This window comes from Phyllobates terribilis, unplaced genomic scaffold, assembly GCF_046119375.1.
Source record: "Phyllobates terribilis strain yellow unplaced genomic scaffold, ASM4611937v1 Scaffold_10__3_contigs__length_209671492, whole genome shotgun sequence".
In the NCBI taxonomy this organism is placed as follows: domain Eukaryota; kingdom Metazoa; phylum Chordata; class Amphibia; order Anura; family Dendrobatidae; genus Phyllobates; species Phyllobates terribilis.
Genome location: NW_027362770.1, coordinates 18,795,614 through 18,821,684, shown reverse-complemented (window position 1 = coordinate 18,821,684; position 26,071 = coordinate 18,795,614). Strand labels below are relative to the sequence as shown.

At 45.0% G+C, this 26,071-nt stretch overlaps 1 protein-coding gene across 5 annotated transcripts in view; it reads left to right on the top strand.

Annotated features, from left to right (window-relative positions):
* Positions 1 to 560: 560 nt before the first annotated feature.
* DOCK2 (dedicator of cytokinesis 2) overlaps positions 561 to 26,071 on the top strand; it is a 1,661,574-nt gene continuing 1,636,063 nt past the window's right edge. For all 5 annotated transcript variants that reach the window (XM_073649510.1, XM_073649507.1, XM_073649509.1 and 2 more), the window contains exons 1-2: positions 561 to 727; positions 21,531 to 21,614. In XM_073649510.1, the coding sequence (XP_073505611.1) occupies positions 676 to 727; positions 21,531 to 21,614 (136 nt within the window). In that variant the 5' untranslated portion in view covers positions 561 to 675. The remainder of the gene's footprint in view (positions 728 to 21,530; positions 21,615 to 26,071) is intronic.

The window sequence follows — 26,071 nt, the reverse complement described above, 5'->3', positions numbered from 1 at the left end:
TCATTCACATTATAACACAAAAACCGCACACATTAGTGCTTGTGATACTCTATGCACTCAAAATACACAAAAAGCGCACCCGTTTTAGTAGTGAGCGAAGAAGAGCATGTTTGTTCTGGACACACTCTTACAACCATGTGAAATTTCAATGTGGATTATAGAAACAAATCATAATTTAGATTTCCTGAATTTACTGCTGTCATAATGGAGTGGGGCTCTTTCCAAAGTGTTGCAATGGGACCTCTGGCATAGATATCCAGAGATTACAATTATTACAAATATATTATTACATACAATTATTTGTTAATAACAGCAAGACTGGTTGATACAAAATGTCTTAAACATAACAGTTTTATTATACTTTCACAACTTTTAAATACCCCTTTTCAAATTATTGCTTACTTGATGACATCTGTAGAAGATTACACAAGATAAAAGTAAGTGTAGTGAGTGGAACAGACTGATGCTTCTGTACTTTATCAAGAGGGATCTAAGTAGATACAGGATTTCATACACAAGACGGAAGTGCTTAGTAGGAGTGTCTCGGGGAGGGTATGACTCAACTCAATCTGCTGCCAACAGCTACACATGATCAACTCTTCCTGGTCCTCCAAAACTCTTTAAGGACACTTGAAAGCTCTGTGGTGTGCATCTGTGTTTCCAGGCTCAACTGGTATGTCCAGCATGCCTTCCTGGCAAAGGACTGTCATAGAGAGATATGGAGTTGGTGAGTTTATTGTGGATTTCTAAAATTATTTATTTTTATTTTAGAACAGGAAGGATGTGGCAGGTGCAAAGTCATAATGAGAGCAGTGTTCAGAGAGTAACATGTGCATTAGGTTTTTTTAAGATCATGCACCAACATAAGTAAACAGTTTTCAGAAAATTATTTATCAGAGATTTGGGGAAATTAGTGCTTTTAAATGTTTGAATGCGAGTTAATATTTACAGTAAATGTACTCTTGTTTATTTTCTGAATTGAAAGATTAACTGTAATAGTACATAAATGGGAACAAAATCAGCTGTCTCCATTATTGGAACAATATTTAGATTTGAGAGTCCTCAGTGGTTGATACCTTTTAATGTCTAACTGAAAAGATGGTAACAAATTGCAAGCTTTCGAAACTACTCAGGTTTCTTCGTCAGGCATAGTATAACACAAAATCTGAAGAGTCACATGTTTATACACAGCAAGACACAGAAATAATGCAATAAATGAGTCAAGTGACGTAAAGCAGAACTATTACTATGAGAGGGATGAACAGTTGTGGCCGTAAATTATTATCCGGTGATAAAAGTCTGGTCTGGGGCTGTGATGCCCCCACAGGTCTGAGGAGCACATTCTTTAGTTCATTCCCACACTTAAGGTGTCAAAGGTCGTCATGAGTTTATATTCCCAAATTTTTCTCTCTGAGATTTGTAAGTACCTTTTAATACTAGTAATTTCATGTCCATGATACTGTGATCAGGGATACAAAAATGTTTGGCCACAGGTATATCTATTCTTTTATCTTTTATTGTGTGGTGATGAGAATTCATCCTTGATCTAAGTTTTTGCTCTGTCTCCCCTACATACAGACCCCCAGCTGGACATTTGGTACATATAATTAAATACACCACATTAGATGTCATGCAGCTCAAAGTACCTGGGATCTTGTAGTCCTTATGTGAGTTGGAGATCTTCATCATGTCTGTGGTTATTATAAATGGACAGGCTTTACACTTTTTCTGGTTGCAGGGAAAGGTTACTGTAGCTGGTGGAGATGACAGAGTGCTTCTGACAATGATGCTTCTTAGATTAGGGGGCTGCCTGAAACACAGAATTGGGGGGACTGGAAATATGGATTGGGCATCTTTTTGTCATAAAGGTTGTAGTTTCCGTGCAGCTCCCCTTAGCACCTCCAGATTTGGATTGTAGGTGACTACTAGAGGCACCCGGTTGCTTTCTTGTTTAGTTTTGTAATGAAGAAGATGATTCCTTGATATTCTGGTGGCTCTTGTAATCTGGTTCTCAATTATTCTTGGATCATAGCCATGATTCAAAAAGGTCTCTCTGAGGCCACCAGGGTGTTTGTATCTATCCATAGGGTTGGAACTGGTGATGAGCGAGCACTAAAATGCTAAAATGATCCGGTGCTCATTGCTCAGGTCGAGCAAATTGTAATGCTCAGATGCTGGACCCAAACAACGAGCCCAACGTAAGTCAATGGGAAACTCAAGTATTTTTCCGGAGGCCCCCTCCCCACAGGTATCTGAAGGGGGCCTAAAAATTGTCCGAAACAGTGCTCAAATGTTATGGAAACAGCATGGGGAAGATCCCTGGAAGCATCTCTGACTCCCAGGTCACTGCTGTTAACAATGTTTTCAAAGTATTACACCACTTTTACGGACTGACAATAAAACATACAAAAATTAAGCCAAAATGAATTTTCCTGGAAAAAATGTTAAGGAAAATGCTTTCCTGGGTAATGACTTGTATATAAGCCAAAACAAATAACCAAAAACAAAAATGCTCCTCTACACCTTAAGCTATGTTCACACGTAGCATTTTTGCACTTTTGCATTGCTTTCAATGGTGAAAAATACATTCACCAGTAAATGTAATTTTAACATTTTACCACCTTATCTGGCCATGTTGTGCGTGAGACATGATCATACCCTTCCTGTTTTATTTAAGAACGAGGGACTCTGAAAGTCACAAAGCCTTTTTTTACAAGGCCATCAGGCAGCCCTTACAATTGATAGAGGACTAGCAGTCATCCCTATTAGCGGGCCATCAGTCGGCAATGCTTTGTTGTAACCATTATTAAGGAGTGGGTCTTCTATAATGTTATTGCATATGCAGTGACTGTAAGGGCTGCCAAAAAATTGGACGCTCTCCATTAACCCTTTGAAGAGATGTAGAGGATGTCCACATTAAAAAAGTTGTTCCCATTATTAAGAAGTGGATCTCCTATAGTGGAAATGCCCATGCAGTGACTGCAAGAGCTGCCAAAAATTTTGATGCACTTCAATACCCCTTTGAAGAGACGTAGAGGAGGTCCTCATTAAAAACATTGTTCCCATTATTAAGAAGTGGGTCTCCTATACTGGTAATGCACATGCACTAAGTACATGAACTGAAAAACATTTACCCCTGGGGAATATACATGAACATACTGCATAACATACAGAATGTGAGAGGTAGGCCTATAAAAGAATTCCTATGGGCATCATAAACACACTTAAAAAAAAGTGTGGGTGTTGCATGAACTGCACCCTGTTGATATGGTGGTGGATGATGAGGATTAGGAGAAGGAGGAGGGTGACATAAAATAGACAAGATCAGAAAGCGTATATTCATTTCTGGGTGTGAAGATGTGCATGGGAATGGACACCCCCAAAAAACACTGGATTTGACTTTATGTTCTGCTGCCATCCTCCGGTGGTGTTGAGAAGTCTGGCCCAATCCAGCCCATGTTCAATTTGATATGAACAGCATGATATGTGTGCTTGTTTTGCTCCCTCAGCAGGCACAATATCAGCTTGCCCATGGCCTCAGCCTCTGCGTGCACCATCACCATCACGTCCACTTCCCCGTCCCTTGCTGCTCGCCTTGCCAATTTTAAAAATGGAGTATAATATTTGTCATGCTCCAAAAAATGTCACGATTACTGCAGTAATATTGGATCACGTCTGATGACCATGGTTTTGGGCAGTGGATTTGTAGTATGGTATTGGTCAGCAACCAAGTATGAAAAGGTTGAACTACACACAACAGGCAGACTTTAAATGGACTCTCCACTGACCAGGATGACCGTCATCTTATTCAAATGTCACTCAGCAACCGCAGGATGACATCAAGTGACCTACAAAAGGAATGGCAAATGGCCGCTGGGGTGAAGTGCATGGCAAGAATAGTTCCTAACAGGCCCCTAGAGGCAAGCCTCAAGTCATCTAAAGCTAGAAAAAAGCCTTTCATCAATGAGAAGCAAAGGAGAGCCAGACTGAAGTTTGCCAAAGACCATAAGGATTGGACCATAGAGGACTGGAGTAAGGTAATCTTCTATGATGAGTCTAATTTTCAGCTTTGCCCAACACCTGGTCGTCTAATGGTTAGACGGAGACCTGGAGAGTAGTGATGAGCGAATGTATTCGTTACTATTCGATATTCGCATGAATAGTACGGTATTCGGGTTAATCGATATTTGGCGAGTATTTGTGTACTCACTTCGCTATATTCGGATGTCCCGCCCTACAGTTTTGGCGCCTCCTTTGCTGACATTAAACATGCTGGGCTTCATAACCAATCAAAGTAATGTCGCAGACATCTTGATTGTGGCATTACTGTGATTGGCTGGCCGCCCAGCGTCATAGGGTCTATTTAAGCCCTGCTGCCATTTTGTGCACATTACGTCTGGAGTCTGCGTTCTATAAGCATAGGGAGAAATCACTGAGCTGCTAGGGAGAGTGTTTAGGCCTCTTGATCAAACAAAATCCCTTGTAAGGGCTACCTGCAGTGTGTACTAGTTCTGTGTTTAAAGGAGCCGCTCACTAGCTCCACAATACTCTGACGTCCTCATTCTCGAAAGAGCCCTTTTAGTTTTGAGTTTACCCTGGGTGATGGGGGACTCGGCGTTGGGTCCTGAGATGAAGAGATGGAGTGTAGCCATGGCCCGGACCCGAACCGTGCTCAGGGCCATCACATGAAAAGGAAGATGTTGTGGGCTCGACCGGGTTGAGTGGCTTATTTTAATGACTACGCCACCTGTGGTGCCTGGTGAAGGGCCACCAGTGCCGCTACAGTCCGCCGAGGCCTGGTGTCATGGCGGCCTAAGTTCTCACTGCTCCCCACAGGCGGAGCAAGGCCTCAGGGCAGAGGGACAGGAGGGTGGGGGTAGTAGTAGAGGGAGACCGGCGCCGCGTCATGCGGTGTGGCGCAGAATAAACAGTCCAAAGGCCATAAGGGTGAACTTCCAAGGCTTTACTCAATTTAGAGATGGCAGAAGGAAGACGACTCCCTGCTCCTCGCGGGGTCCTGCGTTCACCAGGGACGGGGGTCCGACAACCTCCGAGTAAGTCCAGCATTCAGTCGCGACCTTACACCAGAGTGTTCCTGAACTACTGACCGAATACTTTCCTGTCCGTGTGTGTGCAAATAGGCCGGGACCCCCTCTGAGCTCCTCTCAGAACAAGGGCACGGGTGGCAGCTCCGCTCCGTCCGATACCTGGTGGGATCCTCTGGGCCTAACTGGGCTTTCCCATCCAGGACGTAGAGTAGCAAGGTCGGGTGTCGGGGGCCAGTACCCCTGTTGCAGCCGGAGTCCCTCTGAATATGTCAGCATAGCGAGGACAGGTGGCGTACACCGCTCCGTCTGCATCCTGCTTGGGATCCATTTGCTGTGGAGCCACACTCTTAAGCTCTGGGCCTTCTTGATCCTGGTCCTTGACCGGGTTGAGATATTCCGTGTCTACAACCTACCTCTCGTCCCAGGGCCAGGGTACGAGGGCTGTGTCCCTTGCCGGTGCAGGCCCACACAGGATCTGCGCTCCCGGAGGGAAGTCACATTACACACAGTATTTTGGACAGCACAGTACGACCAACTAATTAACTAGTGAGAACTAGCAGAAGGACCGACTAACAAGGACCAAGATCAAAGATGGCTCTGTATTAAATGTGAAATTTAAAGTGTCACTAACTTGTAAGTCCTCCACCCTCACCCACTAATTGGTTCCTACCACTTTGTGTTCCCCAGTCTCCCTATAACCAGGGGAGCAGCACCTAGTGCATACTAGCTCCCTCTGGAGGAGAAGTGTGGTGTTGGATGCAAAAGGTTAGGTCACGACTATCACACTGGCCTTACCTCAGAGGAGGAACACTACACTCCATTAAAGAAGTGCAGCATCCCTGTGGCAGTCAAACTCTCAGGGGCGCCACATTCCCCCCTGGTAAAACACAGCACGTCCGCGGGCTGCAAAAGAAGTAACACCCAGGAAATTTTCATTTTATAATAACAAAACTATCTTCCCTTTATGGGAGGCACATTTATTAAACGCTGCATAAGAAGGTATATAATTTAAAAGTACAAAAGTATAAAATTATAAAAGTGCTAGCATTTTTCCAGAGACATTTGTGCAAACAGACAGATAAAAGTGCAGGGATGCAGAGTCAGTTCAGAAGTGCGAGGGACCTGTCCTAAACCCCCAACGTGGGCCCTGGGGTGGCTGCAGGGCATGAAGATCCCGAGTTGGACCTCTGGAGAGCCACCCTGACAGGTTTTTCTTCTGAGGTCTTGAGGTAGAAAATATCCGCGGTTTTTGTATAAAACCAATATGGAGCACCTAAAGAGATGCAAACTATATACAATGTAAAGAGTCTGTCTGCTGCCAGTCCGCAGGGACACATGTCTCTAGAAACCGGGAAGAAATTAAACATAATAGAAAAAATCAACAGATTAAACTTATAAACAAGAACAGAAACAGCCGGGGGCTGCTTTAAACCTCGGGCTCTCTCCTTGGAAAGGGCTCATTCCTCCCGACGGAGGCTAGCCGGTCCCCTGAAGCTGAGCTCGGGGTGGCGTCGCTCCCGGACACTTTGTGCACATCCAGGGCGTACCACCCACGCTCCCCCTGGTGGCGAGAGAAAGTCACTGTGTCGCCCGGGGAGAGGTTCCGACCAGGGTGTCCCTTCCTTAACCGCGGCTCGACGTCCCGCCGGCTGACGAACACATCGTCCTGGAACTGGGGACACCGAATGAACCCCCACCCCGCCTCATGGTGAAAACGGACAACTTGGCCTTCCACTCGGGGACTGGGATTGGTGGCCTCCTCCTGACGCGCCCGAGATTTAGCAGCTTTAGCTCGCATCTCAAGGCGCTCGCAGCGCTGCTCCTGCTGACGCTGCTCTCGTGCGAGCTGAAAGTTCTGATCACTGCACCACTGGCTTCTCCTCCGCGCTTCAGCCCGGGTCTCCCGGGGGAAGCCCATCAGGTCGCCCCCCTGGTTTTCCCAGGCCCACTCCTCAGCCTCGGGCCGGGTTACTGCTGGTGCGAGTAGCGGGGTAAGAACGGGTTGCTGCGAGTCCTCTGTAGGCGCGGACCAGTCCAGGTTGGAGCCGGTAGTTTCCTCCGCAGCTTCAGGCACCTCCGAGTCAGGGTTTGGGCGGCATCGCAGGTCCCCACTCATGTCTGCCGATTGCAGCTCTGGAGCCAACGCTTTCTCCCAGGTGACCGCGTGGGGGATTAAGTACTCCGTCATGAGGTCCAGGATAGTCACGGTAGGCTCTGCAGCTGGGGCAGGGGTTGCACACTCACCCGCCGCTGGGCCGCCCTCGACCTCTGTCACCGCATCGCCTTTTCCTGGAACCTCGACTCCTTGGCGGCGGTCCCGGATACGCAGCAGCATCTCCTCCCGCCACACAGCCGTCGCCGTCTCCTGGGCCTCTCTTTGCCTTCTTAAGAGTCCCGGAGCTTCCTGCCGGAGAAATGCAAAATCTCCCGAGGTCAACACGCTACCGCCTTGCTCTCTGCCGGGTGTAGGGCCTGAACCGGGTTCAGTAGATGCGTGGACTTGCTCCCCAGAGGCGTCCATGACAATTTTCGAACCCGCATGGGATGCCCTCAGACATAGTATTCTCTCATTTAGCGGCTTTTTTCGGAAAAAAGTGAAATTTTCAAAAAAGTTATAAAATTGCCTAAAAACAACTAAGTATCAAGGACTCATCGGACGAATCGCTCTTTCAGGGCGGTTTCTGGGCGGAATGCTGACAGGCCCGCCTTCGTTCAACCCATCCAGTTTAACGGGCATTACCCCGCGGACAGTCTCTGATGGAAGGGGCAGTCCACATTTTTGGCGCCAAGCGGGAGCCCAGCCCACGATGGGAGGCGTTCAAAGACAGTCTTTTCACAGCATTATGGCGCCTGTTCTTCTTGGGCCGGCGCCATTTTAAGTGTAAAACAACAGTTCAAGGTGTAAGGCACACAGTACCCGGTAGCAATGGGCACTTCTTCCTTTGCTGCGGGCACGCGATCCTGCCGACTACGTCAGGTTGCGGGCACGCGATCCTGCCGACTATGCCAGGTTGTGACGTTCTCATTCTCGAAAGAGCCCTTTTAGTTTTGAGTTTACCCTGGGTGATGGGGGACTCGGCATCAGGTCCTGAGATGAAGAGATGGAGTGCAGCCATGGCCCGGACCCGACCCGTGCTCAGGGCCGTCACATGAATAGGAAGATGTTGTGGGCTCCACCGGCTTAAGTGGCTTATTTTAACGACTACGCCACCTGTGGTGCCTGGTGAAGGGCCACCAGCGCCGCTACAGTCCGCCGTGGCCTGGTGTCATGGCGGCCTAAGTTCTCACTGCTCCCCACAGGCGGAGAAAGGCCTCAGGGCAGAGGGACAGGAGGATGGGAGTAGTAGTAGAGGGAGACGGGCGCTGCGTAGTGCGGTGTGGCGCAGAATAAACAGTCTGGAGGCCATAGGGGTGAACTTCCAAGGCTTTTCTCACTTTAGAGATGGCAGAAGGAAGGCGACTCCCTGCTCCTCGCGGGTTCCTGCGTTTACCAGGGACGGGGGTCCGACAACCTCCGAGTAAGTCCAGCATTCAGTCGCGACCTTACACCAGAGTGTTCCTGAACTACAGACCGAATCCTTTCCTGTCCGTGTGTGTGCAAATAGGCTGGGTCTCCCTCTGAGCTCCTCTCAGAACAAGGGCACCGGTGGCAGCTCTGCTCCGTCCGATACCCGGTGGTATCCTCTCGGCCTAACCGGGCTTTCCCGTCCAGGACGTAGAGTAGCAAGGTCGGGTGTCGGGAGCCGGTAACCCTGTTGCAGCCGGAGTCCCTCTGAATATATCAATATGGCGAGGACAGGTGGCGTACACCGCTCCGTCTGCATCCTGCCTCGGATCCATTTGCTGTGGAGCCACACTCTTAAGCTCTGGACCTTCTTGATCCTGGTCCTTGACCGGGTTGAGATATTCCGTGTCTACAACCTACCTCTCGTCCCAAGGCCAGGGTACGAGGGCTGTGTCCCTTGCCGGTGCAGGCTCACACAGGATCTGCGCTCTCGGAGGGAAGTCACATTACACACAGTATTTTGGACAGCACAGTACGACCAACTAATTAACTAGTGAGCACTAGCAGAAGGACCGACTAACAAGGACCAAGATCAAAGATGGCTCTGTATTAAAGTATTAAATATGAAATTTAAAGTGTCACTAACTTGTAAGTCCTCCACCCTCACTCACTAATTGGTTCCTACCACTTTGTGTTCCTCAGTCTCCCTGTAACCAGGGGAGCAGCACCTAGTGCATACTAGCTCCCTCTGGAGGAGAAGTGTGGTGTTGGATGCAAAAGGTTAGGTCATGACTATCACACTGGCCTTACCTCAGAGGAGGAACACTACACTCCATTAAAGAAGTGCAGCATCCCTGTAGCGGTCAAACCCTCAGGGGCGCCACAATATCACCAAAAAATAGCTCTTTTCAGAGCTGAAGACAACAAAGTCAGAGTACAGGGGAGAGCTTGTGTACTAGCTAGGGAGAGGATAAAATATTCTTCCAGTGTCCATCTTAAAACAGCTCATGTCAAAGGCAAAGCAATATTTTTCCTGCACACACAGATTTATGAAGCATGCACCAGGCCATTTTAACCACTATTTTGGCTGTGACAGCTAGCTTGGCTTGTGCCATCAACATCTGAAAATCTGTCATCAAAACCCAAAATGCCAAAAAAGCCTGTAAAGGGATGTGGACGTGGACTTGTTGTTGTCTGTGGTGCGCAAGAAGGCACTCAGTCTGTGTCAGGTCAGAAGAAGCTTGATGCATCAACTATCTTCCTGGAAAAAATTCCCAGTCTGGAACGTAAACATGTGTAGAAGCCAGAAGAGCAAGAACAAATTCTGTCTTGGATAGCAGACAAGGCCTCTATGCATTTGTCAAGCAGCAACAAATCTTCCTTGACCACACAGTCTACTGTGGATACACAGGAGGCTGACCCATCCAATCCTGAAGCTGGTTCTCCTTCCTATCGCTATTATCAGTCACAGGAGACATATGACCCCAAGCTTGGCCACTCCGAGGATCTGTTTGGTATATATCCTTTGGTTGGCTCTGGCCTATCACCGTGCAGCATTGAGGAGGGACAAGAGGAGGTGGCGTGCATTGATGCTCAACTATTTGAGGACCTACGGTCAGAAGAAACCAACTTGGCGGAATGTCATTTACTGTCTCCAGAGGTGGAGACTGAGATGATGAGACACAGTTGCCATCAGGTCTGCCTACAGTGTCAGCTGGGAATGATGATGAGATGGAAGAATAGATGGTTGATGATAAGTCCACTGATCTGACCTGGACCGTTGGCATGCATAGCCATGACAGAAACACAGAGGAAGATGGATATGCAGCACCAACACAGGCACCAAGGGGTCTTGGTTTGCCCAGAGTGAGTACTAGGTGAACTATTCCAAAGAGCACCCCTGCTGTGCGCCAAGTCAGGGCAAGGGGGCGTTCAGCTGCTGTGTGGAATTTTTTTTCTGAAAGTCCTTCAGAGAAAAACATTGTAGTCTGTAGCATCTGCCATATCAAGTTAAGCAGAGGCCAGGCAAAGGCAACCTAAGCACCACCAGTATGCGAAACCACATGGCAGCCAAGCACCCCAGAAGGTGGGCAGAACATAAGGGTACCAAATCTGCATCTGCAGATCAAACCAATGCTGTGTCACCTGGGTTATGTCCTTCAGAATCTGCTGTTTAGGAAGCAGGCGCTCATACCTTCCGCCCACAAGCTGCGGTTGCTCATGCACAACAAACATCAACCACATCCACTTCCTTGTCTCAGCAAAGCATCGAATTGTCTGTGCCTGAGAGCTTGGAAAGAAAGAGTAAATACCCAGCCACGCACCCACTGGCACAAATACTAAACTCGCAGATTGCCAAATTCCTAGCTGTGGAGATTTTGCCGTTTAGGCTTGTGAGAACACAGTCTTTCCGTGATCTCTTGATTTTGGCTGCCCCATGATACAGTGTTCCCAGCCGCGACTATTTTGCCCGGTGTGCCATCCCTGCGTTACACAAGCACTTGTTAAATAATCTGAATCTGTTCTCACCAATGCCGTAACTGGGAAGCTCCACCTAACAGACACCTGGACAAGTTGCTGTGGACAGAGACGAAACATTTCTGTCACGGCACACTGGGTGAACATGGTGGAGGGTTGGACAAAGGCGCAAATGAGAACAACCCCTATCCTACCCATGCCAAGAATAGCGGGCCCAACTTCTGTCAAGGTTTCCATCTCTTCATATTCCAATTCCTCTCTTCTCTCCTCCTCATCCTCTGCTGAATTACCCTCCCCATCACTGCCAAGCTGGGACCTGTGCAGCAGCGCATCGGCAAAGCGGCAACACGCTCTGCTGAAGCTAATCTGTTTAGGTCAGAAAGCACACACTGCAGCAGAGCTGTGGCAAGCTTTAAAATTACAGACCGATCAGTGGCTCTCACCGCTGCACCTCCAACCCGGTCTGGTTGTCTGTGATAATTGGTGTAACCTGGTGGCGGCTTTAAAGGTCGGCAATCTGGTACATGTGCCATGCATGGCTCACGTGCTGAACCTAGTTGTTCAGAAATTTCTGCAACTTACAGTGACTTGCCGTATCTACTTGAGAAGTAGCGTCGTATTAGCGCCCATTCCTCTACCACTTTTGCTGCTCTTACAGCACTGCAAAAGCACTTGAATTTGCCAAGTCACCGACTCATTTGCGACTTGCCCACGCGGTGGAACTCTACCTATCATATGTTGGCGAGGATTAGTGAAGGCAGTAGCTGAATACCAGCTTCAGCATACCCGTCAGACTGAAAGTCAGCCACCACACATAACAACTGTTGAGTGGGTGTGGTTCACTGACATTTGTTAGGTTCTTGAGAACTTTGAGTACTGCACCAACCTCATGAGCGGTGATCAGGCTTTTATTAGCGTTACCATCCCGCTGCTGAATCTCTTGAACCAATCACTGCAGAATCTCAAAGAGGAAGCTTTGAGTGCCCAGCATGTTGGTATGGAGCCAGATTTCCCAATGGGTGATACTACTCAGCCTAGCCATTATTCTCAGGCAACATTGGGTGATGAGGAGGAAGATGTGGAGAATGAGGAGGGAAAGGACTTGTTTTTCTGTGCTACCGAGGGTACTCGTAATGCTACAGAGGGGACTCCCAACCCAAGCTTCATGTCTGTCCAGCCTGGATGGGCTGGAGAGTAGGAAGTGGAGGAGGAGGCCAGTCAGCATGAGGAGAGGATGGGTAATGTTTCTACTGTTGGGGACACATAACATTTACCTTTTTGCAGCTTGGCTCACATTGCATAGTTCATGTGTAAGTGTCTGTGGCAAGACCCTCGCGTGATACACATTTTATCCTAGAACCTATACTGGTTGTCCACCTTTCTCGATCTATGGTCCAAGGAGAAATGTCCTTCTCTCCTTTTGGAGTCACCAAAGAGTTTTACAATGGAATCGTTCAAGAGGACATCACCCTCAGACAATGCTGGAAGCAGAGGAACCAGCTCTTTTCAACCCCCAAGGATAATGGTGAGGGACATGAACACCAGCTCCACCAGAGGTGGGGGAAAATGTGCACAAATTGGGCAATTTTCAATAAACCAGCACAACAGCAAGGGCTATCTGTGCCTGTAACAATGCCAAGGAGGGATAAGTTGCAGAACATGGTCAAGGGGTACTTAAGTGTCCATACGTGCGTCCTTTCTGACGCCTCAGTTCCCTTTAATTATTGGGTGTCTAAGCTGAACACTTGGCCCGACCTCTGCTTATATGCCTTGGAAGTGCTGGCCTGCCCGGCTGCTAGTGTGATGTCTGAGCGTGATTTCAGTTCCACTGGGGCAATCATCACTGATAGGCTCACGCCTCTCCACAGAAAATTCAGACAGACTTACTCTAATTAAATTCAACAAAGACTGGATATCTCCAGTTTGTAATCACTACAGATGACAGCAAGCCAACCTAAATTCACCAAAAATACAGATTCATTCTACTGCTATTAACATCACCCCCTTCCTATAAAAAAAAATTTCCTTCCTTCATCAACCATAACTCAGCCCAGAGGGCTAATTATTAGAGACCCTATACATATTTTGCAGTGGACAAACCAGGACAGTATTCCTACTCCAGCCTAACTACTATTTGTGATTGGAGGCCCTTGGGATGGTGGCTTCCTACTTCAACCATGACTCAGCCCAGAGGGCTAATTTTTAGAAATCCTATGCACATTATGCAGTGGACAAATCTGAAATGTACAGTGGTCCTACCAAACTAATATTTGTCATTGGAGGCCCTTGTCACAGGTTGTGCCACATTGTGACTGAGATAGGGGATACATATCCAATGGAAATCTATACTGACTGATGATGACCGACTGATGGCCCTCTGAAAACTTGAATTGAGGGCCACAACTACTAAAGTACTCCACTGTAAATAATGTTTGACAAGGGATGCCCTTGTCATGGAATCTCCTTGCACCTATGACACAGCCCCCAGGAGTAATTTTTGAAAATATAATGCTGCACATTCTGCATGGCACCAAGTAGTACAGTATCAAGAAGTCTTCTCTTCCTACATAATCAGTGGAATATTGACAATCAAAATCTATGAGCCATTTGGAGAAGCTTTTCCAACCCATCTTGGAGGGGGGTACCATATATCCTATGTCCTTTGACTTGCACAAGTGATATATTTGATATTGCATTTTTGGCCTGTTACATGCAATTTAGGTTAGGCTTGGTAGTTGTTCTTGTATGTCTGTAAAAGTGGCATAACACTACGACAAAATTATTCCCAGAAACCATATGTGAGTCAGAAATGTATGCAGGCACATTCTCCGGGTTCTTCCCATTCTGTTTCATCACTTTCCCATTCATTTCAGCCTTTTCCTCAGGCCCCCAGACCCTTTTGTAGGGTCCAGTAGAAAATTACTCGCATTTCCCATTGACTTACATTGTACTCGCTATTCGGAACGAATACGCGATTGTTACAAAGTACTCGTTACGAGTATAGCAATTACGAATATTACAGTACTCACTCATCACTACTGGAGAGGCATACAAGCCACAGTGTCTTGCACCCACTGTGAAATTTGGTGGAGGATCGGTGATGATCTGGGGATGCTTCAGCAAGGGTGGAATTGGGCAGGTTAATCTTTGCGAAGGACGTATGAATCAAGCCACATACAAGTTTATCCTTGAAAAACACTTGCTTCCTTCTGCTCAGGCAATGTTCCCCGACTCTGAGGACTGTTTTTTCCAGCAGGACAATGCCCCATGCTACACAGCTAGGCCAATCAATGTGTGGATGAAGGAGCACCACATCAAGTCCCTGTCATGGCCAGCCCAATATCCAGACCTGAATCCCATTGAAATTCTCTGAAATGTAATCAAGAGGAAGATGGATAGTCACAAGCCATCAAACAAAGAAGAACTGCTTACATTTTTGTGCCAGGAGTGGCATTAGGTCACCCAAAAACAGTGTGAAAGACTGGTGGAAAGCATGCCAAGACGCATGAAAGCTGTGATTAAAAATCATGGTTATTCCACCAAATATTGATTTCTGAACTCTTCCTGAGTTAAAACATGAGTATTGTTTCTAAATGAATATGAACTTGTTTTCTTTGCATCATTTGAGGTCTGAAAGCACTGTTTCTTTTTTATTATTTAGACGATTTCTCATTTGCTGCAAATAAATACAACATTTTTAGCTTTGAATTTCGGAGACACATTGTCAGTAGTTTATAGAATAAAACAGCAATGTACATTTTACTCAAAAATATACCTATAAAGAGAAAAATCAGATCAAATGAAAATTTTGCAGTGGTCTCTTCACATACAGCTCTGGCAAAAATTATCAAATTCAAAGTAAATTGTGGGTGAGGATGAATTTTGTAAGTTTCACCACAGAATCAACATCAATTACTTTGTTTTCCATGAAGACTGCAGGCATTTAATCCATCCTGGTGTGGGTATATTAGAGTACAAAGATTCCACATCTATGGTGGCCAGGATGGTTCCTTCAGGTAGAGGACCTATTGCCACTAGTTTATTCAGTACATCAGTTGTGTCCTGAATGTAGCTCTGTGTATCCTTTACCAAGGGTTAAAAGGAAATCTGTCACCCCCTGGCACTTATATGACCTCTAATATGGGCATACAGGTGATAGAAATGTGAATCTATACTTACCTGTATGCATCACATTATAGGTCTTGTTGCAGTGAAATGTCTTATTAATCTTTCAAGTTTCTGACACTTGCAGGCCGGGGGATTTGAAGTAATCCCCACCTCCTGTTTGAATTATAATTTTCCCCCCTTCCCTGCACATCACAGTCCCCTGTGACTTGCAGTTTCATTTTCAAATCCTGCCCTTCGCAATTTACCTTTTTCGCAAGGCGCGCTTTACCCTCCTGTCTATGTTCAGGTATGTTGTACGCAGGTGCCGGCGAGTCACTGTGACTTCCGCTCCAGTGACCTCGGGCATGCGCAACACTAAGATTTGCTCCCCACTTCCTCCTGGCATCGTCATCGTCAGGAACCATATTGTATATATGTTTAAGCGTGTTCCTAACAGTGACTCACCGGCGCCTGCGCAGAACATACCTGAAAATAGACGGAAGGATATAGTGTGCCTTGCGTACAAGGTAAATTGAGCAGGTGCGGGATATGGCGTTGTCTCATCTGTTGCATTATTTCTGTGTCTTGCTTTGTGTATATATATATATATATATATATATAGTACAGACCAAAAGTTTGGACACACCTTCTCATTTAAGGATTTTTCTGTATTTTCATGACTTTGAAAATTGTACATTCACACTGAAGGCATCAAAACTATGAATTAACACATGTGGGATTATATACTTAACAAAAAAGTGTGAAACAACTGAAAATATGTCTTATATTCTTGGTTCTCCAAAGTAGCCACCTTTTGCTTTGATGACTGCATTTCACACTCTTGGCATTCTCTTGATGAGCTTCAAGAGGTAGTCACCGGAAATGGTTTTCACTTCACAAGTGTGCCCTGTCAGGTTTAATAAGGGGATCTCTTGCCTTATAAATGGGGTTGGGACCATCAGTTGTGTTGTGCAGAAGTCAGTTGGATACACAGCTGATAGTCCTACTGAATAGATTGTTAGAATTTGTATTATGGCAAGAAAAAAGCAGCTAAGTAAAGAAAAACAAGTGGCCATTATTACTTTAAGAAATGAAGGTCAGTAAGTCCGAAAAATTGGGCAAACTTTGAAAGTGTCCCCTAGTACAGTTGCAAAAACCATCAAGCGATACAAAGAAACTGTCTCACATGAGGACCGCCCCAGGAAAGGAAGACCTAGAGTCACCTATGCTTTTGAGGATAAGTTTATCCAAGTCACCAGCCTTAGAAATCGCAGGTCAACAGCAGCTCAGATTAGAGACCAGGTCAATGCCAGACAGAGTTCTAGCAGCAGACACATCTCTACAACAACTGTTAAGAGGCGACTTTGTGCAGCAAGCCTTCATGGTAAAATAGCTGCTAGGAAACCACTGCTAAGGACAGGCAACAAGTAGAAGAGATTTGTTTGGGCTAAAGAACACAAGGAATGGACATTAGACCAGTGGAAATCTGTGCTTTGGTCTGATGAGTCAAAATTTGAGATCTTTGGTTCCAACCACTGTGTCTTTGTGCGACGCAGTAAAGGTGAACGGATGGACTCTACATGCCTGGTTCCCACTGTGAAGCATGGATGAGGAGGTGTGATGGTGTGGGGGTGCTTTGCTGGTGATGTTGTTGGCCATTTATTCAAAATTGAAGGCATACTGAACCAGCATGGCTACCACAGCATCTTGCAGTGGCATGCTAATCCATCCGGTTTGCTTTTAGTTGGACCATAATTTATTTTTCAACAGGACAATGACCCCAAACACACCTCCAGGCTGTGTAAGGGCTATTTGACCAAGAAGGAGAGTGATGGGGTGCTACGCCAGATGACCTGGCCTCCACAGTCACCAGACCTGAACCCAAGCGAGATGGTTGGGGGTGAGCTGGACCACAGAGTGAAGGCAAAAGGGCCAACAAGTGCTAAGCATCTCTCGGAACTCCTTCAAGATTGTTGGAAGACCATTTCTGGTGGCTACCTCTTGAAGCTTATCAAGAGAATGCCAAGAGTGTGCAAAGCACTCATCAAAGCTAAATGTGGCTACTTTCAAGAACCTAGAATATAAGACATATTTTCAGTTGTTTCACACTTTTTTGTTAAGTATATAATTCCACATGTGTTAATTCATAGTTTTGATGCCTTCAGTGTGAATGTACAATTTTCATAGTCATGAAAATACAGAAAAATCTTTAAATGAGAAGGTGTGTCCAAACTTTTGGTCTGTACTGTATATTTGACTCTTCAGATTTTGTGTTATACTATGTCTGATGAAGAAACCTGAGTAGTTTTGAAAGCTTGCAATTTGTTACCATATTTTCAGTAAGCCTTTAATAGGTATCAACCACTGAGGACTCTCAAATATAAATATTTTTCTATCTACTGGCTAACACAGTACAAAGATATCTATTATTGGATTAGTTTTAAGTAGTAATTAAACCCTTATCCATAGAGTAAGAGAGAGTTTCTGATTCTTGGGGGGGAGGGGTGATCACCTGCTGGAAGTCCCTGGGATGACAATAATGTGGCTTTGGAACCACTTGCTCAACCTGGACTTCAAGGTCTTTGGCAGACAATGAATGGAGTGGAGGTGACGCATATTCACCTATTCTTCATTGAAGACAGGTCCCTGCTGCAATCTTGAGATCTATGAATAAAATATAGCTTTTTAACTCCATCATGACAGGCCCAATTTCAGTTTTTGCATTTCCGTTTTTTCCACCACTTCTTCCCAGAGCCATAACTCTTTTACTTTCCTGTCCACATAGACATATGAGTGCTTGTTTTTTGTGGGACGAGTTGTACTTTTGAATGATATTATTCATTTTACCACATAGTGTACTGAAAAATTCCAACTGTGGTGAAATTGAGAAGGAAAGCAAATCTGACAATGTTTTTTAGGGAATTGCTTTTACGGTGTACATTTTTGTGGTAAAAATGACCTTACAATATGCTATGGAGGGGATCCTGCTGTATATCAGGGGGGGTTCATAAATCAGTGCATGCTACACTTCGAGCTCTTGATTCAGCAGTTTGTTTTATACCGGGCCAAAGTGGCCTTCATCATGTCTCATCTCACTGGTAAAGCTCTGGCATGGCTCAATACCCTATGGGAGAGAGGGGACCCTCTTGTGTCAAACCTCAAGTCCTTCCTAGAGGCCTTCCGGAAGGTTTTCTCTCCTCTGACTATGCCAGGGAAACTTCACAGTTGTTTCTGCACCCTCTCGTCTGAATTCGGCTGGAATAATGAGGCAACCTTCTGGGAGAGCCTTTCTGGGTGAATCAAAGAAGAGGTGGCCGGTCGGGAAATACCCACTTCTCTGGATGACCCTCAACGCATCATTGAGTCCTCCAAAATCCATACGGTCACCCAGTTGAATTTGTCTTGGCTCCCTTCCCGATAGACGTAAATGAGTTAACCAGATAAGAGGCAGGTATTGCTGTGGAGTCACTCGTCTAAGCTGGCTGGCCATGCAGGAGAGAAGAAAACAAATCTCATCTCCCAACATTGTTGGTGGCCCACCCTGTGCAAGGATAATGAAGACTTATTTTTGGCCTGTCCCTTTTGTGCCCAGAACAATACTCTGAGACAGCTTCCATCCGTTTGGCTGCTCCCTAGTGGCATGTTGCTATCGATTTCATCACCGATCTGCCACTATCGGCCGGGTGTACCGTCATTTGGGTGGGTGTGGATCGCTTCACTCCGCTGTCTGGTCTCTCATCTGCTCTAGTGCTTGCAGAGAAGTTGATTCTACACATTTTCCGTCTCCATGGTCTACCGCTCCATACTGTCTCGGATAGAGGTGTCCAGTTTACTTCTCACTTCTGGATAGCTACCTGCAAATTACTAATTGTCACTTTGGATTTCAGTTCAGCCTACCATCCTCAATCCAATAGCCAGGTAGAGCGGGTCAATCAGATCCTGACTAACTTCTTGCAGCACTTTGTCAATGACCAGCACAGTGACAGGGCCGAACTCCTACCTTGGGCCAAATTCTCATACAATAACTGTGTGAGTGAATCCTCTGCCAAATCTCCATTTTTTGTGGTCTATGGGAAACATCCCAATATTCCGTTCCCTGTTTCTACTACTTCCGATCTTCCTGCTGCTGAGTCCCTTGTCGAGGGCTTTGCGAACATCTAGGAGGACACCAAGTCCACATTATTGAAGTCCTGCGAACTGATGAAAATGCACGCAGACAAGAGACGTCTGGATCCATCTCTGTTTCGTCTTGGGAATAAGGTCTGGCTGTCATCTAAATTTGTCCATCTCAAGCTACCATCCTATAAGCTGGGTTCTCGTTTCATCAGTCCATTTGAGGTTCTGAAGATCAATCCAGTAGCCCAGAAGTTCAGACTCCTGGCCTCTTTACAGATTCTCAATTTTCTTCTTGTGTCTCTCCTCAAGCCTATTGTTCTCAGTCCTTTTTCTCTTGATCCTGGTTTCACTCCTGCTCCAGTCAGCTCAGAGGACATTGTCGAGGAAGAGAACATTCTGGCTACCAAGAGGGTAAGAGGTAAAACCTTTTTTCTTTTAAATTAGAATGGGTTTGGTCCTGAGGAGAGGTCCTGGGAGCAAACGGAGAATATCCATGCCCCTCTCCTCCTGGAGAGATTTTTTGAGTTCTTGAAAAAGAGGGGACATATAGGTGGGGTACTGTAGTGCCAGCATCTCTGCCCCCGCCTCCGTCCCCAGCAGAGATGCTGATTCACTCATCGCAACAGGCCCCACTCTGCACACTCCACTCCTTCTTACTCTTCCATTTCCTCAGCTGTCCGGGGTGTGTGCACTGCACGCAGATCCCCAGACATTGTCCTTAGGGGGCGCACGTGCATTTTTGTCCTCTTAATGGGACAGTGCATAGCATCCTAAAGTGTCCCCTGACAATGGCTGGGAGACACTTATTATTTAAGGCACCTTCACCTGAGGGGCGGTGCCTGTGCAATGTTGTTTATATATTTTCTAAAACACACTTGCTAGTTCTCAGGTCCCAGTGCTTGTATCCAGTATACCTGCCTGTCCATCAGCTGTGCCTGCCTGCTTGTCCATCAGCCTGCCTGTCCGTCAGCTGCATCAGCCTGCCTGTCATCAGCCTGCCTGTCCCTCAGCAGTGTCAGCCTGCCTGTTAATCAGCAGCATCAGCCTGCCTGTCCATCAGCCGCGTCAGCCTGCCTGTCCGTCAGCCGCGTCAGCCTGCCTGTCCATCAGCCGCGTCAGCCTTCCTGTCCGTCAGCCGCGTCAGCCTTCCTGTCCATCAGCCGTGTCAGCCTTCCTGTCCATCAGCCGCGACAGCCTTCCTGTCCGTCAGCCGCATCAGCCTTCCTGTCCGTCAGCCGCGTCAGCCTTCCTGTCCGTCAGCCGCGTCAGCCTTCCTGTCCGTCAGCCGCGTCAGCCTTCCTGTCCATCAGCCGCGACAACCTTCCTGTCCATCAGCCGTGTCAGCCTTCCTGTTCATCAGCCGCGTCAGCCTGCCCGTCTTCAGCCGCGTCAGCCTGCCTGTCTGTCAGCCCTGCCAGCCTGTTTGTCCAACTGTCATGCCACCCTGCCTGTCTGTCAGCTGTGCCAGCCTGTTTGCCCATTTGCAGTGTCAGCCTGGTTTTCTATCAGCCATGCCCACCAGCACCAACCTGCCTGTGTCGTGCCAGTATACCTCTCCTGGCGGCTCTTGCCTCTTGTCTCTAGAGGGTCAGCTTTCACTCACCCAAGGTCAGTCCCGAATTAGCACCTGGTTCCACCTCTTTCGTCTCTCCTTGGATCGCGGTGTCATCAGCCGCCGTGCAATTGAAGTCGGACCTGGTCAGGTACCTAGTTACTCCCCTGTGGGCTGTCCTCGGATCACGGCACAGTTGTTCCACTACCCTGTTCGTAACAGTACATAGGGTATAAATAACATAGGGTACTTAGTATACACTGTTTCTGATCAAAAAAGCATAAAAGCCATCCCACCGCTACAAGGTGTACCAAAATCGAGACGATTCTATACTATTTCTAATATTTAAACCTTACCATGTGTGAAAAAATACCTCAATGTTCATAAGGGCAGAGCAGGACTAAATCCCAATTGTGGACACCCAGCCATGACTGTTTAATGGCCAGTGTGAATATGCTCCTATATTTTGCATGCATACCAATTTATACTCTGGCTTTTTTTCTTATTTTATTTGGTTTAGCATTCTCATTTTGTAGCATTTTTCACAATTATCTAAAACTTTCACATAGTACTGTAGGTGCTATAAACTTGGTTTCTTTTGAGTGTATAGATAGATTTTCTATTATCATAGTTTATAGAAGTAACAATACAAAGGTTAAATTAAAAAATGTTTATGTTGTAACTGGACAGTTTTTTATTTTATCTGTTTATTTTTCTCTCACAGCAATTTGTAATTTTACAAGCCAAGGATTTCCGCAAATATCTCTTCAAATTGGAAATGTAGTCCACATTTTAGAGACTTGTGACGGTAAGGAATATTTTTTTGCTCTATCGTATCATGACAAAAAAATTGCTTTAGATATTTCACTTGTAATCTTCTGTATTTTCTAAAAATGTGTTTGTGTGGCTATTATTTTACCCTACTTGTGCTGTGCCTATAGTGCTGATGTATTCCACAGTACTATAACAGAATATAGTTGGTCTTATTACAATTGGTTTGATCATTTAACTTCTTAGATGCTGCATCACAAATAGCGACAAGTTAATTTTTTCTGTCAATTGGTACAATAGGATCCCAGGATCCAGCCAACCATAAAAAGGTCCCTCAGCTTAACAACTAATGTCCATCAGCATGCAATAAAGTATCTATTAAGTAGTGTAACATTGACAGGTTTGACATACCATGTGTTTGAATTCATTTTAAAATCAAACACTACAAACATCCTACAAAAAAAAAAACAGTTGAAGTAAAAATAAATTTAAAGATATAAAATATGTTCTTCATTTTTCAAAATAGTTTACCATAAAAAAAATGTCCATATTAAATGATAATTAAATTGCATTTTCAACTTTCATAGTCCAAGTATGGATAGCGATGTCAGGACAAGCTGTGGGTCTCTTGACTAGAACTTAGCAGTTTCATAAATGATTAGGAGTTTGAGTCAGGAGACACATGGCCTATTTGGACATTGAAGATGGTAGATGTACCATGAAAGTCAAATGTATGAATCTTGCCAAAACAGCAAGAAAATAAAAGAAAGAATAAAGTGGTGTAATTGCCTTAATATATATATATATATATATATATATATATATATATATATATATATATATATATATATAATCAATGAATTAACCATAATACAGCTAATTTGACCGAAAAATAAAATTATGTGGGGGGGCAGCATGACAGGAATATTTGAAGTCTGTTTTACTAGAAGCTGAGTTGCCATTATTTGTGGTGATTTTATAAGTCACATTGAAGCCAGTCCCTTTGGAGTCAGCTTATGTGTTTTTTTTCTCTTCTACCCCTTCTGTCAAGAGTCATACCTTTTTTATTTTCTTGTCAAAATATGAGGACTAGTTTTTGCAGGATGAGTTACAGTTTTCAATGACCACTCACTTTTATATTTAATGTAAATAATGTACTAAAAATGGGAAAAAGTTCCAATTCTGGTGAAATGGGGAAAAATACTTATTGTTATTGTTATTGTTTTTTGGATTTAATTTTTACAGCATTCATTATACAGTAAAAATGAGCTGGCAACATAATTCTCGAGGTCAGTACAATTATGTTGATACTGAACTTGTACAGTTTTTTTTTATACTTTAGCTGTTAATAATTTAAGAAGTTTGAAAAAAAATTGATTTTTTTCGCCATCATGTGAGAAACAGGTTTTGACCATATTTTTTGTTTGGGCCATATATGCACTTGAACAAATTAATCATATTTTCTCTTAAATTTCTGTTCTTAAGACTAAGGGTTCATTCAGTTGCCAGTGATTTTTCTTGTAAAGTATAAAATGGTCTGAGTTTCATAAATGTTTTTGATGAAAGTATCACAAGAATTTGATCAGTGAGTCAGCTTTTATCATCTGTGCTTTGTCAGAGTTTTGTCAGAGTTTAATCAGTTTTTCTCGAATGAAAAGAAAGAGATGAAGGTTTCACAACCATTGATGATGCTTGTCACTGCTTGTTACTCAATCGAGTATCAGTGTGCTCAAGATGCTTGAGTATTTTTTGAATGCTCAAGCGGAAGCTCGAGTCCCCCCCCACACACACATGTTTGCCTCTTTTTAGACAGCCAATAAACATGCGGGATTGCCTGCCAGTCACTGTAAGGGTATGTGCGCATGTTCAGGATTTGATTGTCACGGGTGTGTCAGATGCAACAGACAGTCGCTCTGCATCTGGCTGCCCAAGGTCTCAGCGTTTGGCATTGCAGATGCTTTCTTAATCCTTCTGACTTTTGGACCCAGTGGCAACCTCCCTCCTTCTCTAATTGACACACCTGGAACCGGGTGTTGAAGCAGTTTTCTGAGTTTTTACCACATAATGTGACACTGGTCAGAATTGAAAAATGTGGTCTGGTCAAAAAGGTGACAACAGGCCGTGGCATAAAGGAATTACAAGGACTATGCTTCTTAATGAATTAGGTGCACCTTAAAAGTGTTGTATGCCTCCGTGTGCATCACCACAAATCTTACACCAGTCAGGAACTAGAGTAGCAGTTCAGGCTAAAGTAATTGTGTCACTTTTGATGAATTTGGCATGCGTGTGCCTCCACCCCCCAACCTGTCCATGCTCAGCCTACAAAAGTCACCAATATTTGTTGTAAGTTTGTTGGTGTAAACAATTGAAAATTGGCTTCTGTGTACACAGCTTTCCTAATATCAAAGTTTCTACCTACCTTTTCATTAAAATGTATCAGGATAATTTGACAACTCTTGTTGTTAAAACCATGCTGGATATTACTTATTATTTTCTATCACTTACTCCTGTATACTCTCTTACAAGTCCTTTGAGCATATTTCACATGATGGATGTTTAGTAGTGTTGAGCGAACATGCTCGACACTGCTCGGTACTCGCCCGAGCATCACGCTACTCGGGATGTTCGGCGAGCACCGAGCATTTCCGGGTTACTCAGGCGGGAGCTCGGGTCTCCGCCCTGCATGTTTGGCGCTCTTTACAGAGCCAATGAACATGCAGGGATTGCCAGCCAGTTACAGTAATGCTGCAGCCATGTTGGTTGTGGGCATTACAGTGATTGGCTGGCCGCACAGCGTCACCTCGAGTATTTAAAACCGGGCGCCGCCATCTTGGACACAGTCACTGCGGATTAGACAGTGTAGGGACAGCGCTGCTGATTTAGGGAGAGATATAAACTGCGAAATAGTTAGTGTAGGGTCTGTAAAGGCTGCCAGAGCAAACAAACAGTCCTTTTCAGGACTAATATCCATCCCAGATACCAGGCAGGCAGGCTGTATAGGAGACACAGTGGTTATACCAGCAAACGCTGCATTACAGTCCTGTGTGCTCCTGTTGCTGAAATTGATGGACTTAGCACCAGTTGTCAGGGGCCAGGAAAAATCCTTTTTTTTTCATCTAAATCCTCCTTTTTTTTCCTCCTTCACACTGTACAAATACCCGTCTTATTAACCTTTTGGTGTGTCCCCCCCCCCCCCAAAAAAAAAGCGTGTCTCTGATTTTTCAGACACAAATATAACTGTTGAAAATAGTCTGGTGTAGGGTAGAGAAACAGAAGTGTTGTTTTGCACTTCCACGGTTCAAACCTCTGTATTATGCATTTTGGCCAATTTGTATCTAAAAAAAAAACTGTTTGAGTGTGTCGCTCACTGTTCAGCCGCAAATCTATATATTTAAAAAAGTGTGGTATACCCCAGTAAACAATCACTGTGGTTTTGCCATCCCACGGTAAAAAATCTCTATTATTCAGCTTTTGGTAGTTTTTTTCCGTAAAGAAAAACAGTAGTGTCTCCTGACTGTTGTGACACAAAAATATATCTGTTGAAAATAGTCTTGTGTAGGCCCGACATCCCAGTGTGGTTTCGGAGTTCCACGGGTCAAATCGCTGTACTATCCAGTTTTGGGCCTTTGGTATCTAAAAAAAAAGCAGTTTGATTGTGTCACTCACTGTTCAGCCGCAAATATCTCTATTTAAAAAAATGTGGTATACCCCAGTAAACAATAACTGTGGTTTTGCCATCCCACGGTAAAAAATCTCTATTATTCAAGTTTTGGTATATTTTCCGTAAAGAAAAACAGTAGTGTCTCCTGACTGTTGTGACACAAAAACATATCTGTTGAAAATAGTCTTGTGTAGGCCCGACATCCCAGTGTGGTTTCGCAGTTCCACGGGTCAAATCGCTGTACTATCCAGTTTTGGGCCTTTGGTATCTAAAACAAAAGCAGTTTGAGTGTGTCGCGCACTGTTCAGCCGCAAATATCTCTATTTAAAAAAGTGTGGTATACCCCAGTAAACAGTAACTGTGGTTTTGCCATCCCACGGTAAAAAATCTCTATTATTCAGCTTTTGGAAGTTTTTTCCGTAAAGAAAAACAGTAGTGTCTCCTGACTGTTGTGACACAAAAATATATCTGTTGAAAATAGTCTTGTGTAGGCCCGACATCCCAGTGTGGTTTCGCAGTTCCACGGGTCAAATCGCTGTACTATCCAGTTTTGGGCCTTTGGTATCTAAAAAAAAGCAGTTTGAGTGTGTCGCTCACTGTTCAGCCGCAAATATCTCTATTTAAAAAAGTGTGATATACCCCAGTAAACAATAACTGTGGTTTTCCTCTTCCACGGTTCTAATCTACTATTGATTACCCTTTTTCCATTGATAGTGCAAGTGTAAGCTATTTTACTTCATTTACAATGGGCAAGGCGCGTGGCAAGGGACGTGGAAGTGGACGTTCTAGTGATGGTTCGTGCAGAGGACGAGGTGAAAATGTGCCACAACCAA